At 41.8% G+C, this 15,960-nt stretch overlaps 1 protein-coding gene across 2 annotated transcripts; it reads left to right on the top strand.

The window, feature by feature from the left end:
- Window positions 1–1,640: 1,640 nt before the first annotated feature.
- SPRY1 (sprouty RTK signaling antagonist 1) lies at window positions 1,641–5,331 on the top strand. Of its 2 annotated transcripts, none has more exons than XM_075849712.1 (2): window positions 1,641–2,142; window positions 3,229–5,331. In XM_075849712.1, exon 2 carries the CDS (start codon window positions 3,284–3,286, stop codon window positions 4,232–4,234), a length of 951 nt encoding a protein of 316 aa, XP_075705827.1. In that variant the 5' UTR covers window positions 1,641–2,142; window positions 3,229–3,283; the 3' UTR covers window positions 4,235–5,331. The 2 variants fall into 2 exon arrangements, with proteins under 2 accessions (XP_075705827.1, XP_075705826.1); XM_075849711.1 differs by lacking the exon at window positions 1,641–2,142 and adding an exon at window positions 2,647–2,699.
- Window positions 5,332–15,960: the final 10,629 nt, after the last annotated feature.

Below are 15,960 nucleotides of genomic sequence, written 5' to 3'. Positions count from 1 at the left end.
AGTATACTATGAGAAGAGAAGCCAGGGAATGAGATGATGGCTTTACTGTTTATAGCTGGCAGCACAGACGAGACCCCCTGCAGCCATCACGTCCCATGGAGCTGCGCAGCTGCACTCATTTGACCTTCCTGGGGACAGATTTATCAATGTGTTGCAGGGTTAACCGGCATCATTTTTCATTTTCACATTTTTAAGCAAGCGCTGTAGGGGCGTGGCTTGTAGTGGTCGCCGTGCGATATATTTATTCATTTTTCAGAACAGAAATTTGTCGTTCACATGAACTTTGTGTTGTTTTGTTCCATAATAGTCAATGCGGCGTGGTCCGCAGTATGTAGTCGTTGGGAGCCTGACCCAAAAAAAAAGATGCAAAATATAAATGTCGAATTTACATTGATATGACATTTGTATAACGGATATTTAGTTGTATATGCAATATGAGAGAAAATATAGAGAAAAGTAGACAAGAAAAAAAAAAAAGCCAAGCTTCAAAAATAATGCCCTGACAAATATTGCGCTAGGCACAGACAGAACCCTCGTATTTCACGTCCTATATGTTCTTATACTGGGTGGTATGCAGGAGGGGTATGGGGCACCACGTGTTGTACAGAAACTAGCAGAGGCAAAACAAAATGGATCTGTTGCCCATAGCAACCAATAGGATTATAGTTGACATTTTTCTCAGGGAGGTTGGAAAATGAAAGCATTGACCGGATTGGTTGTAATAATCAGCGCTGCACACGTTGTTGTCGCGGCTGTGTCTCCACAGAAATATTTATCACGTGGCCTCCGATGTAGATTATGTAAGAAATGGTGATACTACTGATAAATCTTCTACTATAAAATTAGTGACCAGCAGCCATGTACAAGTCCGTGCAGGCAGAGATGATAAACCCGCATTACTCGGCGAGCTTAGCAGGGAGCTGTGGGGTTAATTAGCATGTGGCACTTTGATGGTAGGAAATGAGCAGGGCAGGTGAACACGGGCTCTCCTTCCGCCCAGCCCCGAGCAGTGTGTGCTCAGGAGCAGCAGCAGGGGGGCTATTAGCTCGCGGGCGGGGATGTGTATAGGAAAACAAGCTGCTCATTCACACACATGCAGAGGTGTTCGGTCATTTCCGTTGTTCTCCACAGGGACAGACGCCAGTCAATGCTAATGCTGTATATTCTTCAGGTAAATGTGATAAGCAGCCATGTGCAGGACTCTCCCCCCTCCGGGGACAGGTCACGGCTCTTCCTTCCATGAGGAAACTAGGGAGTGCTGCGCTAAATAGAAGCTGACGGGACAAACAAGTGCAGGCACATCACGGTGTTACGTGCTGCCACTAAGAAGGTGATGAGGAAAGGCTGGCTTCGTGTATCACTACTACCAGTATAAGCAGCTGCATTCGTAATGGTAATGCACCTTGCCTAGCAGCGGTGGTTAGTTCTCCCAGGAGTGCGCTGTCCCTACACACAGCGCTCAGCCCGGCTGCCGCTCGCCAGATACACCTTGCAGCCTCCACTTAGCTCCCACAAGCTTCAGGCCGCGCCACTGCAGCAAGCGCGCCCCCTCCCGTAAGCCAATGAGAAGCGGCAGGGCTGCTCCGACTTCCACCGCCAGCCAATCAGAACGCTCTCCTTGAACAAACCCAGGGTTCCAGGAATCCATTCATTCAGAGGCAGGAGAGCGCCAGGCGTGGAAGGTTGTACCGGGAGCTGTGAGTGATTCCTGCGGGATTCGTCACGCCAGCCTGAACTCTGCTGCTGAGGAAAGGAACTGTTGTGTCTCGCGCAAGCAGCTGCGCAATTTTACATAGCTTGGATTTTACTTCGCGCCGAAGAAAGGGAGTCCTCCCTCCACAGCCTCCTCCCCTCCGTGCAGCTACAAGGAGCTTGGGTTTAACTCTGACAACCACGTCCAGCATTGCTTCACCCACCGCGCACGTTGACAGCCGTTAATGTGCACCGTGATTGTCACCTAAGAATAGGGGATCTGTGGATCTACCCCCCCTGCTGTCACCGCTCAGTGTCAGAGCTGGAAGATTATTTGGGTTGTAGTAGTATGACACGCCTCATGTCCCATGCTTAATCACCATTGCGCCGCCCGGATCCTCCGCAGCGCTGCTTTACATGGGATTGTGCCTGGATCTTGCTCGCAGCTAGGTAAGTTTACTTTTTGTGATCGCCCCGAGCAGGTGGCATGATCTGTGCTCGGAGATCAACAGGTGTCCAGAAGTGAATGATCGAAGGGGGTGTCAGGAAGGTGACACAGCAGGATGCCTTCATGGAGAGCCATCCCGCCGTGTGCATTGTCACTGCAAGGCTTTGCATTTGAGGGAATCAGGATCGGGTCACCTGTGTTACCTTTGTCCTATGGCAGGAAGAGAATATGCATTGAGGAGATAGTGGCACTGCACATGATGCCAGGGCATCACCAAGGTCTGGGTCTTAAATGATCGCACAAGACTGGGCATTATTGCATGTGGATGAGTGTAAAGTCCGCCCCCCTGCGGTCATGTTCACCTTTCCCTCCTCCTCCTCACAGCCAGGGGTTGTTTTCATTCATAACTTTTTCCTTCCTCTGTCTCCCCCATCCTGGGATCCCCCCCCCCCCCCCCTCCTTAAACTTCCCATTACCCGCTGTGGATGACAATCATTACAAGAACAAGGTCCCATCTGTAAACTATCGAGATCCCTCTCTGGATTTACTGCCACATGGGGTATATAGAGCTTTTCTGCTTGAAGTGTGCCAGTGTATGCTACTGTGTATGTGTCTTTCTACTTTACATCTATTGTGACCCAGAGAGAGATCAAATTGTTTTTATTATACTTGAAGACTTTGTCAAGTTTACACAATCCTTTCCTTTTACTTTTTATACCTCATGGGATTTAGCAGTTCAATAATTTACCAACCACTAGGATTATAGTATGAAACTTTTAGTAAGGGGTTTATCTTTTCTTGTTGTCTTTTGTTGATGCTGATATTTTACATGTTATTACATGTGCAGCGTTGTCCGGAAACCTTGCTATGTTTGGATGTAGTTTTATGTGCTTTGTACAACAGATTTGTATTCTTAGTTTCGTGGGCTTGTATTATTATTTGAGGACATACTGTTTGTAGCCCTTGGTTGGTGGTATACTGCTCCATCACCGTGTTGGTCTCGGGTCATAATATTGAATATTTCATGTGCTCCATTCTATGTTTTTGCTCCACCATTTATATTTATGCATTTGTCTGCTTCGTTGCAGGTTTTCAGATGCATGCCAAGTTCCCATTGAATGCCAGAAGTCGAGATCACTACAGATGGAGCTACAAAGTCAACATGGCACTAGCGGTTCATTAGTTGTCATCCAGCAGCCTTCTTTAGACAGCAGGCAGCGGTTGGAGTATGAACGGGAGATTCAACCAGCCACTATCTTGTCCCTGGACCAGATCAAAGCTCTGCGGAGCAGGAACGAGTACACGGAGGGCCCATCCATGGTGAGGAAACATGGGCCCAAAACTGCTCCACGGAATAGTAAACCGGAGAGGACTCACGAAATCATACCAGTCAATGTGAATAATAACAATGAGCACAGACCCCCTCACACGGGACATGTGTACATGGCCAGGGCTCCTGTGCTCAGTCGGTCAACCAGCACGGGAAGTGCAGCCAGTTCTGGAAGCACAAACAGTGCCTCTTCTGAACAAGAACTTTTGGGACAATCTCCACCAACCAGACACAGCTCTGTCTACAGGACGGACCGAGTAGTTCGAATGCAACCGAAGGCGTCTGCATTGGTAGTAGATGACCTAAAGAGCTCTTTGAAGGTGGACTCCACACAGCACCGGTTTATTTGTGAACAGTGTGGAAGGTGCAAATGTACGGACTGCACAGCTCCGAGGACCCTACCGTCCTGCTTGGCTTGCAATGGTCAATGTCTTTGCTCTGCTGAGAGCATGGTGGAATACAGCACTTGTATGTGTCTGGTAAAAGCAGCTTTCTACCACTGCTCCAATGACGACGAGGGCGACTCGTATGCGGATAACCCTTGTTCTCGCACACAATCACACTGCTGCTTCAGATACTTGTGCATGGGACTAATGTCCTTGGTCTTACCGTGCTTACTCTGCTACCCTCCTGCCAAGGGATGCCTGAAACTGTGTCGTGGTTGTTATGACCGAGTAAATCGCCCAGGTTGTCGGTGTAAGAACTCAAATACTGTATATTGCAAACTGGATGATGTTCCACCAAGTCAGGGCAAGCCCTCCTGACTTTAAAAGAGGGTTGTTGTTTTTTTTTTTTTTTTGGACAACTTATGGATCCATTTGCTGTGTAGGCTCTGCGTATATACGTGTGTTTTCATAAGTACATCCATTAATCCTTTCAATGTTCTCCTTTGCCAGATTTCCACAGTAATTGGCCTAGATCAGTTGTTGGCTTAGGCATGTGCACATTAACACCATGTTTTCTCTTGAGGAACGATCATACCTACACCAGTACTTTTTTTTTTTTACTTGTCTATTGGATAGTATTTAGTACAAATGACACAAGGGGGTAGTCTTCTTAATCTCTTCTAAGACCTTATTATTGTGCATTTACTCGCGTAAGATAGCAAGTTAGGCATTCCCTACAAGTTGCCTTTACGTTCATGGTATTAGGTTGGTTCAGTATGCCAGTGTGTAATCTACATCACCCTCCTTTTCTTGTTTATACATTGGCATCAGACACACTTGTCTATGTTGAAGGACATCTATTTAAATCCACCCCATCCTCCCTCCAATCTTCCTTATCTTGTTCCTGTTACTAATGTGTTATTTTCAGGTGCCAGAAAATCCAGTAGCCTTAACGAAATAAGCTCTTTCCTCCAGGGATCTGATATTTTGTGCTTCCTGGCGGTGACCTGTTTTCCTCTGTGTTTTTTTTTTTTTGTAACGTCTTCTGTGTTTTAATTGCCTTAGCCACAGCCTGGCTTTTTGTATATTTTATGTATAAATCACAAAAAATGAATATTGCTTATTTTTTAAGACAAAAGTCTGTTTAAAACTTTTTTTATTGTAAAGAATATTTATTATGTGAATCTATTATTTTATGATATTTATTTCAAAGGACTGTTAAAAAAAAAAAAAAAAAAAATGACATGTCTGACTATAACAAAAAGTATCAATACTTACTGAAAAAAATAAGGGGGACACAAAAAGAAAATACCTATGTTAACTATAATGCAGAAAATATAATTATTAATGAATATGTGTCTGTTCTTTCTTTTGTCAGAAGTCAATAGCCGCACCATTATGGTCTGTTCCACTTTGTAGCATATATTTCAGAATGATTTTTTTTATTTAATTAAAATGTACTTTTAACTTTAAAATGGTTTTCGCTTCTACTTTTAGAGTATATACACCATGTTTTTATTTCTTTCAATGTATTATTTGGATGCCTAGATCTCTGGTAAGAAGAAAAAAATAGGAAAACTTCATCAGTGTACATTGAACTTTTTAAAACTTTTTTTTTGCACATAAAATACTAAAAAAAACTCCACTGGAATTGAATATGTGCAGAGATGGAATCGTGGCCCATTCCATGTGAATAATTTTGATTAAATCCCTCTTTACAGGTCATTTAACCCTTTTTATTTTAAGTGTTCGTGCTAGGTTTGGCTAATCTATCACTTTAGGTTCATCCATACTATACAGTCTATTGCTTTTGTTTTTAGACTTGGTAAGTAATACATTTAGAGATCTCTTTAGCTTGGTATCCCTGACCCTTTCCACTCCTTCACTGACCATATCGTCCCTCTGTCTCGGCGGGGTCCATATATATGACTTTTACATCGTTGTAATGTTAAGAATGTCTTCTCCTCCACACGAAGAGGGGAAAAATGTCATTCCTTATTTTAAGTGAGGACTTGCACTTAAGTAAAGAAGACTTGTGACCTTGAAGTATTTCCGATAACGTTATGCTGGTATATCTGACGCATTCTGTGACGCGGTCTACTTTTTTTTTTTTTTTTTTTATATACCTTTGCACATTTTGTTTTTGGTTGGACTTGTCTCTGTATAATCTGTTGTAAGCAGACACTTTGTTTTCGTGGCTAGCACTTTTCATTAATTGATCTTTTAACCTATGTGTTATAGGGAAAGAGATTTGGTTGTGTTCAATGTTCCCTTTTTTTTTTTTTTTTAAGGTTTTGGGGGAAATTTTTTTTTTTTACAGCTGAGCCCACGTGTCTTTTAAAGACCTTTTTGCAAGCAAGGATGTCTTGACTCTTGTGTGGGAGGAGGGGAATATAGGAGGTCTGGGATTTAAAACGCAGGCTGTTCCCTCTAATTGTTCCCAAAGGTTATAATTTCAGTGGTTTTCTTTGCATTGCTATTGAATTTCAAGGAAGAAGCAGCTGCCCTGGTGATTCCACAAGTTGGCATAGCTGTTTGTAGTGGATTGTTTTTGTTTTCTGGACGGCATATCGTCTTCTACCTTGATCACTCTGCTGTTAGCGGTTGCCAGCTATGGATGTAGCAGAGCTGAGTTGGTCATTTAACTCTTTAGGGCAGTATTGGGAGCTAAGATAATGAAATAGATTTTCTTGTGGCCCCATGTAAAACCACAGATTGTGATATTGTGCAAAACTTGGCTGTGCTGCGTTTTGTATTTGTTGCCTACTCGAGTGGTTGTATAGAACACTGACCTGAGATTTAATGCACTTTCCATATTGGAAATAGAGATGTTGAGAGTGAATGATGGCCTTGAAGTTAATCATATATGGAAACACGGAATAACAATTTATATATATATTTCCATTACTAGTCTTTTCTCTTGCTGGAAAACAATTTGTGGATGTGTTGATTCTAGGAGCTGGGTGGAGCGGCTTGTCAGGTGGAGTGTATCAGGTTTCACTGGCTTGTACTTTTCTTAGGTTTTTGGATATGATCAAACCTCTGCACATATACAGTACGTGTGTTGAAGCAACAAGCTCTGTCTTGGATATGTTTTTAGGTAAAGTTAAACCACCGCAGCTTTTTCAGAGCAACACAAAAGCCCTGGAACTGTCCCTTTTTTATGAATATATGGAAATTCCTGGTCCTGGGAGGATTTGTAAGCGGACGTAGAGCAGAGGAAACCTGTCAGTACTAGAAACAACGTGTACCGGAAAGCTGGATTTGCATGAAATAGACATTTATAAACCATGTCTGTCTTGGAGACGGAAAACTTGTGTGCGTCAGAACAGTTTATAACGTTTATTACTTATATTCAGTCTATTCTTTTGTAAGATACATTTGTTAAAAGGACCATAAGCATCCCTGTTCTAGCTTTGTCATGGTAATGCTGATATTTTACCATCACAATCTGCATTCAACAGATTAAAAATGAAGCTGCTATTTTCTGGAACTGTATACGGAACGCGTGGATACGTCTATATCTGGGTGACCAGGCTCGATCGTGGTTGTGACGCATCAACCCTTTTTTTCCCTATTAAATCTGCTAATCATTTTGATCTCAAACATGTGTGATCGCACTGTCTGAATAGATTATCCACCATAGGTAGCCTGCTGTTTGTGATTGTCCATGGTAGAGTAAGGCTGGAAGGATTTATCAACGTTCCAAGTCTTTTCTATTTGGAAATAATTTCATATATAATGCTTTCCAGACTGGTAATTTTCTGAAATTTCCTCTGATTGTGTACTTGGTGAATGCGTCACTCTCACGGTAAGACCTATGGCGATCTAAGTTCTGTTTGCTGGGTGGAGTCTGAGTCTTGCGACCGTAATATGGACACTGCAATGTGGCCGCATTACGGCTGTCTGAATTGTCATACGGTTCAATACATAGTGGAGTTTAGAGTCATCGTGACTGGCTGCAATTCATTCTCTGTTCAACCATCTGATAACCTAAAGCTGGCCATGCACATTCGATTTGTTGTCGGCCTCCGGTCAGCTGAGCGTGTATGGTTATTTGAATAGGAAAAAGGGGTTTAAACTACTGCCTGACCACTCTTTTCACTGGGGAAAAAGGGGGTAGTCAGGTAAAAATCTCTAAATGAGAGATGTCAGATGACCATCAGACCGTACCTGTACACATTCAGGAGGTCCTGTGAAAAATCTGTTGAGCGCAATCCAATGTCTATGGCCAGATTAAGGGTGAAGTTACTTTAAAAAAAATAAAATAAATGACTATCTTAAATGCAGTAATAATTTAATAACTGATATATTCCCCTCGTCTAATGTTTAGAAGCCTTTCGTTGTGTCAAATATGCAAAAAGCATAGTCATCTGTGAGCAGGCAGAGTAAAGAGCCCTGGGCCCAATCCTTGGGATAGGGAAAATGGGAAAATACATGCTGTGGACCTGATTCTAACTTCACAATATACAAATAAGCATGTTGTTAGTATATCTTTTTTTTTTTTTTGTTTAGACTTTTTTTTACACCTATCCCATTGAATTGTGTGCTATGACATCACTAGGTTGAGAGGGGAAGGCTTTGAAATGTGTGAGACCCTCTGTTTAAGCATCCATGCACCTGAAGAACCGGCATTTCAAAATACAGCTGGACGTCCCTCGAAGAAATGTGGAAAAAGTGATATAATTACTGAATCACCAGTTGCTAGTAGCGCACATTACTATTCAATGTAAAGCGCAGACCTAAAAATAAAATCCAATAAAAGTTTACTAAGTGTTTATAGGATTCACTTCATTTTTTCCCATTTATCCATTTGTGGTTTAGCATAAAGGAGTACATTCTTCATATAGAATTCTTGCCCTGCATCGTTTCAGAAGAAGAATTGACACATTATCTGGATGATTGTAGATGGTCTACATGATTCTGGTTATGATAATTTAGTAGATCTTCGAGGCATTTGTCCTCCTGCATGTGAAGACCATTAATAAGGGTTGGGTCACAGCGTGGGTTAACATTTGAAGCATTGTTTTTATTTCCATTTGGTTGCAGAGCCATTGAAAACATTGCTTATTCATTCTTGGCCATGCCCTACATGCGCTCTATGCTATTTATGCTTGTCCGTAAATGTCCGTAATAAAAAGCAGCCACCTGATTGGTTGTTATGGGTAAGGCCTCGTGCACAAAGCAGAGCCCTGTGCATGGTGACGCATAGAGCCCTTGATATTCCATACCAGCGAGCAGCAGGCACTACTTGTGCACCCTATTCTCAGATATTGGAGGATATCTCCATTGAACCTCGTTTGATGGTACAACTTTTATTCTCATATTCTGTAGAGATCCAAGAGAAAAAAAAACCTGTATGCCACTGTATGAAATCGTATGAAATAAGTTTTTATGGGCACTATGTTACAGCTCCTTGGAACTTGTATGGAGCATTAATACAGCTAGCTCTTTGCATTAAACCTGATTCTGCTGTTTTCTCCATCCCTGGGCACTCTTGGGACAGCATCAGGACTATATCTGCGACAGCGCCACATGGGAGGAAAGGGGATTACAAGCTGCAGGAATGGGGTTGTGCGTTTATTTATAGGATCTGTATTTGTTTAGGGGGTTTAGTCTGCGGTCTCTATTTAGAGTGCTGGGGCTAAAGTCTTCTCATTAACATGTTTCCGCACCACGACGTAATACCAATACCATGTCAAGGGGGGGAGGGTGATGCATGTAGTGGGCTCACCAGTTAAGCCGGCTCCGTATGCTGCGGGACTAACAGCCGTGAACTGACAACCGGTACTAACGGCCAGGAACAGCGATCGCACTGTTCCTGACCATTTAACCCTTAAATGCTGTGATCAGTCGCAGCATCTAAGATGTTCGAAAAGGGGACGCCTCCCTCTGACGCGATCTCGGGGTACCGAAAGTACTGTAAAAAATAAACAAAATTGGTGTACGCTGCATCCATAGAAGTCCGAACTATCACAATATAACATTTTTGTAAACCCACATGGTGAACGTCATAAAATTTTTTAACCGCCAGAATTGCTGTTTTTTGGTCACTTCATATCCCACAAAAAGTGATCAAAAAGTATCATCTGGCCCAAGATGGTACCATTAAAAAAAATACAGCTCGCCCTGCAAAAAATAAGCCCTCATACCACTCGATCGACAGAAAAATAAAAAAGTTATGGCTCTCCGAATATGGCGACAAAACACAAATTTTATTTTTAGCAATTTGTTTCTTCCTTATAAAAGTAGTAAACCTAAAAAAATATATAGAAATTTGGTGCCGCCGTTATCGTATTGTGGAGGCTACAAGAAGCAACCCCTTTTAACTGCTAGGGTATGTTCACATGGCTTATTTTCGGCCGTTTTTCGGGCCGAAAATTCGGAAGCAGAATGCCTCCAAACATCTGGCCATTGATTTCAATGGGAAAAACGGCGTTCTGTTCTGGTTTTTTACGTGCCCGTTTTGAAAAAATGGCATGCAAAAAGACTCCCGTGAAAAAGAAGTGCATGTCACTTCTCAGGACGTTTTTGGAGCCGTTTTTTATTGACTATAAAATCTACAAAAAAGGCCGTAAGAAACGCTGCGAAAACATGAGTTGCTAAAAAACTTCTGAAAATCAGGAGCTGTTTTCCCTTGTATTTTCAGACGTTTTTTAGTAAGCGTGTGCACATACCTCTATACTAAAGAAGGCAGTTGTAGTCTGATAGACTGAAGATAAGTAGGGAAGGTGTTTGGTGCAGCCGAGGCAAGCAAGTTAGATGAGCAAGCAGCTGGCTGGTATGAGGTGTCATAGTTGGCATCTTAAATCATCACTTTTACCAACTCTTGCCAGACAATTTGTCTTTTTAATTGTTCGCTGATCAAATGCACATAAGCAGGTAACGTTTTATTGTTGCTTCTACCCAAACATCAAACTTCATCCTAATGCAATTGTACAAAAAAAAAAAAACAGTTGTGTAACTGCAGATGTGTCCTGTTGTCTTAAAATACCCCTTAGGCCACTTTCACATGGCAGTATTTTGCATTAATATTTGTGAACCAAAACAAGGAGTGGGTCCAAAAATCAGAGGTGCAAATCGTTCCATCATAGTTTTTCTGTGTTTAGGTTCCACTGTTTGTTTTGGCTTAAAAAAAATAACAAACGGACAAAATACTATGGTGTGCATGGGCAAACCTTAGTGGGGGGTTCCTAGTACCTTAATAGCCCCATCTGAACAGTTCAGGAGAAAACTTAAATGAAAAGAGTCCTATTGCCACTATGGGCAGCTCACTCATACTGATTTTCTATGAAGTAAATGCAAGTTCAATGGGAGTAAATTTCTATGTAGTGAGTTCCCTCTAGTGGGAGCTGTGGGCACTCAGAATTGTAATATTTTAAGGGGGCTGAGATTTTTCATTGATAGACCATTCTTAGGATAGGCTATCAGTGTATGAACAGTAGAAGCAAAGGGGTAGAGGTGCTCCCTACTTATGAGTGTATGATGTAGTACATATAGTACACATAGAAAGTGTGTATAATTGGGGGGGGGGTTTGCACTAGGAAACCCCCTTTAAAATTCTGCTTGCTCCTTGTGTAAACGTGTCTCTTCAGTATTCTCAAATGCGGCGGATTTGTTTCGAAGATTCCTTTGACTGTCCCGCTCATCTGAATGAGACTTGCAGAAATCCATGCACATGCTGCAGAAACAACCCTGTTCACAGAAATTTCTGCAAAAAATCTGCTGCTGGGCTCCTTGGCATAGAAATGTGTATGGCACTACTTTTGTGTATAGAATGTGCAGAGTTTTCCTTTACCCTCTCACGTAATTCAAGTGAATCACATCAGACTGATTGGGAGATGCCAACAGCTCAGACAATCCCTGCCATTATTAGCTGCACAAACAGGCTGCAACCTGCCTCGTACATTTGTTCTTTCATTCGGTCACCTTTTTAGGACAGACTAAACATCTGTCCTGTTGTGGTACATTCACTATAATTTTGCAGTTTATAGTCATTTTTTTGTTTTTTACTGAAGGGTTGCTTTAATAAATCTGGTACATTTTAGGACTCTTTTTAGCCATGCTCCTTTTTCTATACACTTTCAAAAGTCAAGGATGGTGCAAATGTGTCTAAAACTTTTTTGGTACAATATGAGCCAGAAGTCTGGCACATTTTGCTTAATAAATCTCAAGGAATGTGTGCATAGAAAACAGATTAAACATTTCTAAAATGTGCATTATTTAGTATGGGCAACATACACTACATGTCCACTTTATTACAGACACCTGTCTAGTAGCATGCTGGACCTCCTTTGGCCTTCAGAACCACAGGAATTTATCATTGCATAGATTCGACTAGGTGTTGAAATCATTCTGCACGAATATTGGCCCATGTGGACCGGATAGCTTCTCGCAGTTGCCACTATAGTGTCCTTCTACCATAGGGTAAACAGCTGCCATGAAGGAATGAACTTGATTGACCACAATGCTTAGGTAAGCCCTACTGTTCAAACGTCCATTCACCGGTATCACAGGGTGTGCCAAGAAAACATTCCCCACGCCATTACTCCACCTCCACCAGCCTGAACCGGTGACACCTAACAGGAAGGGTTCATCAATTTATGCTGCTTGCTCCAAATTCTCACCCTCCCATCAGCATCGAGCAACAGAAATTGATTCATCTGACCAGGCAATGTTTTTCCACTGCTCAGTGATACAATTTTTCGCTCCTTTGCCCACCGGAGTCTTGTATTTCTGTTACCCTTAGACAGCAATGGCACTCGAACTGGTCGTCTGCTGTTATAGCCCATCTGTGATAAGTAATGAGTTGTTTTAACACGTTAGTTGAAGCAATAGCAATGTATATGGCTGCAATTTGCTTGACTGTACACTGCCTGTTTGTCAGAACAATTCTTGACATTTTCCTCGGACCCCTTTAGTCGACGATTTATCGACGTTCACAGGATCTCCTTTTGCTGGATCAAACTGTTCTCGGTATACTCTCAACACCGTTGTAAGAGAAAACCCCACAAGGTTGTCAGTTTTTTCAAATGCTGGCCCTGACTATTCTAGCACCAATGACCATTCCTCATTTGAAGTAGCACAGATCCCTCAATTTTCCAATACTGACGTGAAATCACACTGAAACGGATCCACGGAAAACTTGCTCACTTGATGTTATGCTGCGATCCAGGGGCACGTGTCTAATATACACACAGGGAAGCTCCAATCGTCTCTAATAAAGTGGCCATTCAGTCTATACTAGCATCCTAACACTACACGCAAGTCTGTTAAGCCATTTATTCTGTGCTTATTGTTCACATTTCTAAGCCGCTCAGTGATTGGGGGTAGGGAAGCATCAACAGCTCAGGTGCAGAGAAAGTGTCTATTTTATGTCAAGGACCTGCCTTCCTGTCACTGAGTTTATTTGAGGCTTATGTGACACGGAACAGCAGCTGCAAAACAAAATGAATATGAGCCCTAGAACAGTCTTGTTTAGACGTGCAGATAATAGGAATGAAACTGGCAATGCTCAACTGGAGTGCTCTGCCCACAAATTCTACACATGCCGTCTGAACTCCTGAGTAGTAACCCACTACTAAAATATTAACTTGGCGGTCTTAGGGGTCAGCACCGTTCTTGGGTTCTTTATTTATGGGGCACTGCTTTTTTTTTTTTTTCTATTTTTTTTTGCTTGATACTTGCTTATCATTATGCTTATATAGCGCCAACATATTCCGCACCACTGACAATGTTTAGTTAATTCGTGCACTATGCAACGTTCAGCTATAACATTAAAACTACTGACAGGTGAATTAAATAACGTTGATTATTTCATTACAATGGCGCCTGTCGAGGGATGGGACGTATTAGGAAGCAAATGAATAGTCAGTTGTTGAAGATGATCCGTCAGTTGCCGCATTCATAAAGTACATTTTCGGGCTGATAATCTCGCAGAAACTGCCTGCGCACCCCTGAGATCAGCTCTGTAATACACAGCACTGCACTGCTGGGATTGGAGTCTAATACAACAAGTAATTGTAATAAAATATTGTTGGAATAAAATGGAAATCTTTCCTCCATCCACCACTTAATCTCATTACAATCTGCTTGGATCCTGGACTGCTGCCAGAATACAACTATGTAAGGTCAGTGTATATATTTCATTATCAAGGTAAGTTTATACCTCAAGGCCCCCATATACTTCAGTTGTAGATGCAGCATTCCTTAATGACAATATTTCGATTTTTTTTAAATATAATATATACACCTATTTCCACTTACATTGACTGCCACAATTCCATAATTCCTTGATTGGGAATGATCTTTACCATTGTTCATCTTGAGCTTCTTGGTTCATCAGTAGAATGTCAGAACTACAAAAGACAGATCAGTAGAAAGGGAACAATGTAATGAGGTGGAGGGACGTAACTCTACATAACAATGCCCACTTATAGGCCATTGACAGTCTAAGGCCTCATGCACACGACCGTGTTTTTGCGTCCGCAATTCCCCCGCAAATCCACGGGAGAATTGCGGACCCATTCTTTTCTATGGGGCCGTGCACACGACCGTAGTTTTTGCGGTCCGTGCACGGCCCGGGAACCCGGACCGCAGAAAGTACGGACATGTCCTATTATGGTCCGGAGTTGCGGTCCGGGCTCATTGAAAACAATGGCCCGGCCATGTGCATGTGCGGGCGGCTTGCGGCTGACAGTCCGCTGACAGTCCGCAGCCGGCCGACACGAAAATCACGGGCGTGCACACGGCTACGGTCGGGCTACGGTCGTGTGCATGAGGCCTAAGGAAAACTCTATGACACCCCCTATGGGCACTGTAATGGCTGTCATTAAAGGTTGACACCTTTACAAGTCAAACATCTGGTAGGTGACTTAGATAACTCAGAAAAGGCTAGTTAGAATAACGATTTATAATATCTCCTCTATCTTGATTAGTCTTTGTCCCAGCTTAAGAGCAGTAGACTCAATGGGTAAAATGTAACAATTGTTCTACACCAGTATTCTGGCGTAGAAAATGAGTAAATGCAGCAATAGTCACAATTATTCTAAAATTTTGACTTTCGCCGCTTCTGATGTTAAAAGGGGCAATGCTTTTCACAGCCTGACAAATTCATCATAATCTACACAAAAAACTGGTGGAAATGAAGGTGGAAATTTACGCAGCTCGCAGCTGGGATAGATTTTTCATTTTACCACAGACAGCTAGAAATGCGCCTAATTTATTAAGAGGTGTGCACCTCTTCATAAACTAGGCACATCTTATTCCAGCGATCCTTAGATGCAGAGTGGCGAAATGCAAATCTTAATAAATCAATAATTCTATTAATTTTTGTTTATTGAATGGTGTAGAATATTGGAGATTATAGGTATGGCAAATTCTTGCCAGAAATTTCTTCGGCATGACATTGGCATCTTGATTTCCTCCCTCTGCCTCTGTGGTGCTCAATTTTCTCCAGGTCCACGGATGATCTTGCCGTTTTTTTTTTTATAACCCTTTCCTGGTCAGTACTTTTCAATAGCAAGATAAGGTAGATGTTTTGTAAGCTCCTCATGTCCATCCCAGTAGAAGGTAACCAAGGAAACATCTAAAGAAACAGCTGATCTTTGGTTATGCTTTTTTATGTAACCGATCAGCCCCGGACTCTGTTACAAGCTCATTTGCAATATGTGTAATGAAGTTTGTTTAATTTTTTTAATTAAAAATAATCCGTTTCATTTTCTACTAGGTTTTATTGATTGCAAGGTCCCATTAAAGATGGAAAAAGGCCTGTAATGATTTATATAGATTTCAGTCTTTACATTACGAAAAGCTACAATTTAAAAAAAGGTTGTATAGACTTTTCTAACTACTGCAAACTTACAGGGTCTATAAAAGAGGATCTGGAAAAATGTGTAAGTAGTAGATATCTGCTATAAGCTCTTCATAATATAAGAATATCATCTATCCACCCATACCTTACCGCCTTTGCATTTCTCATCATTTTTGTTTTTCCAAATTTTAGAATCCCACACCCCACATAAAATGACATTGTAACGTCCTATCCTCAGATGTACAACCTCATTGTATGTATTCATGTATATGTAAGCAAACAAAACTTCAAA

Source organism: Rhinoderma darwinii, chromosome 1, assembly GCF_050947455.1.
Source record: "Rhinoderma darwinii isolate aRhiDar2 chromosome 1, aRhiDar2.hap1, whole genome shotgun sequence".
NCBI classification, from domain to species: domain Eukaryota; kingdom Metazoa; phylum Chordata; class Amphibia; order Anura; family Rhinodermatidae; genus Rhinoderma; species Rhinoderma darwinii.
Note: the sequence above shows the minus strand (reverse complement) of the source record. Positions and strands in the feature narration are given on the sequence as shown.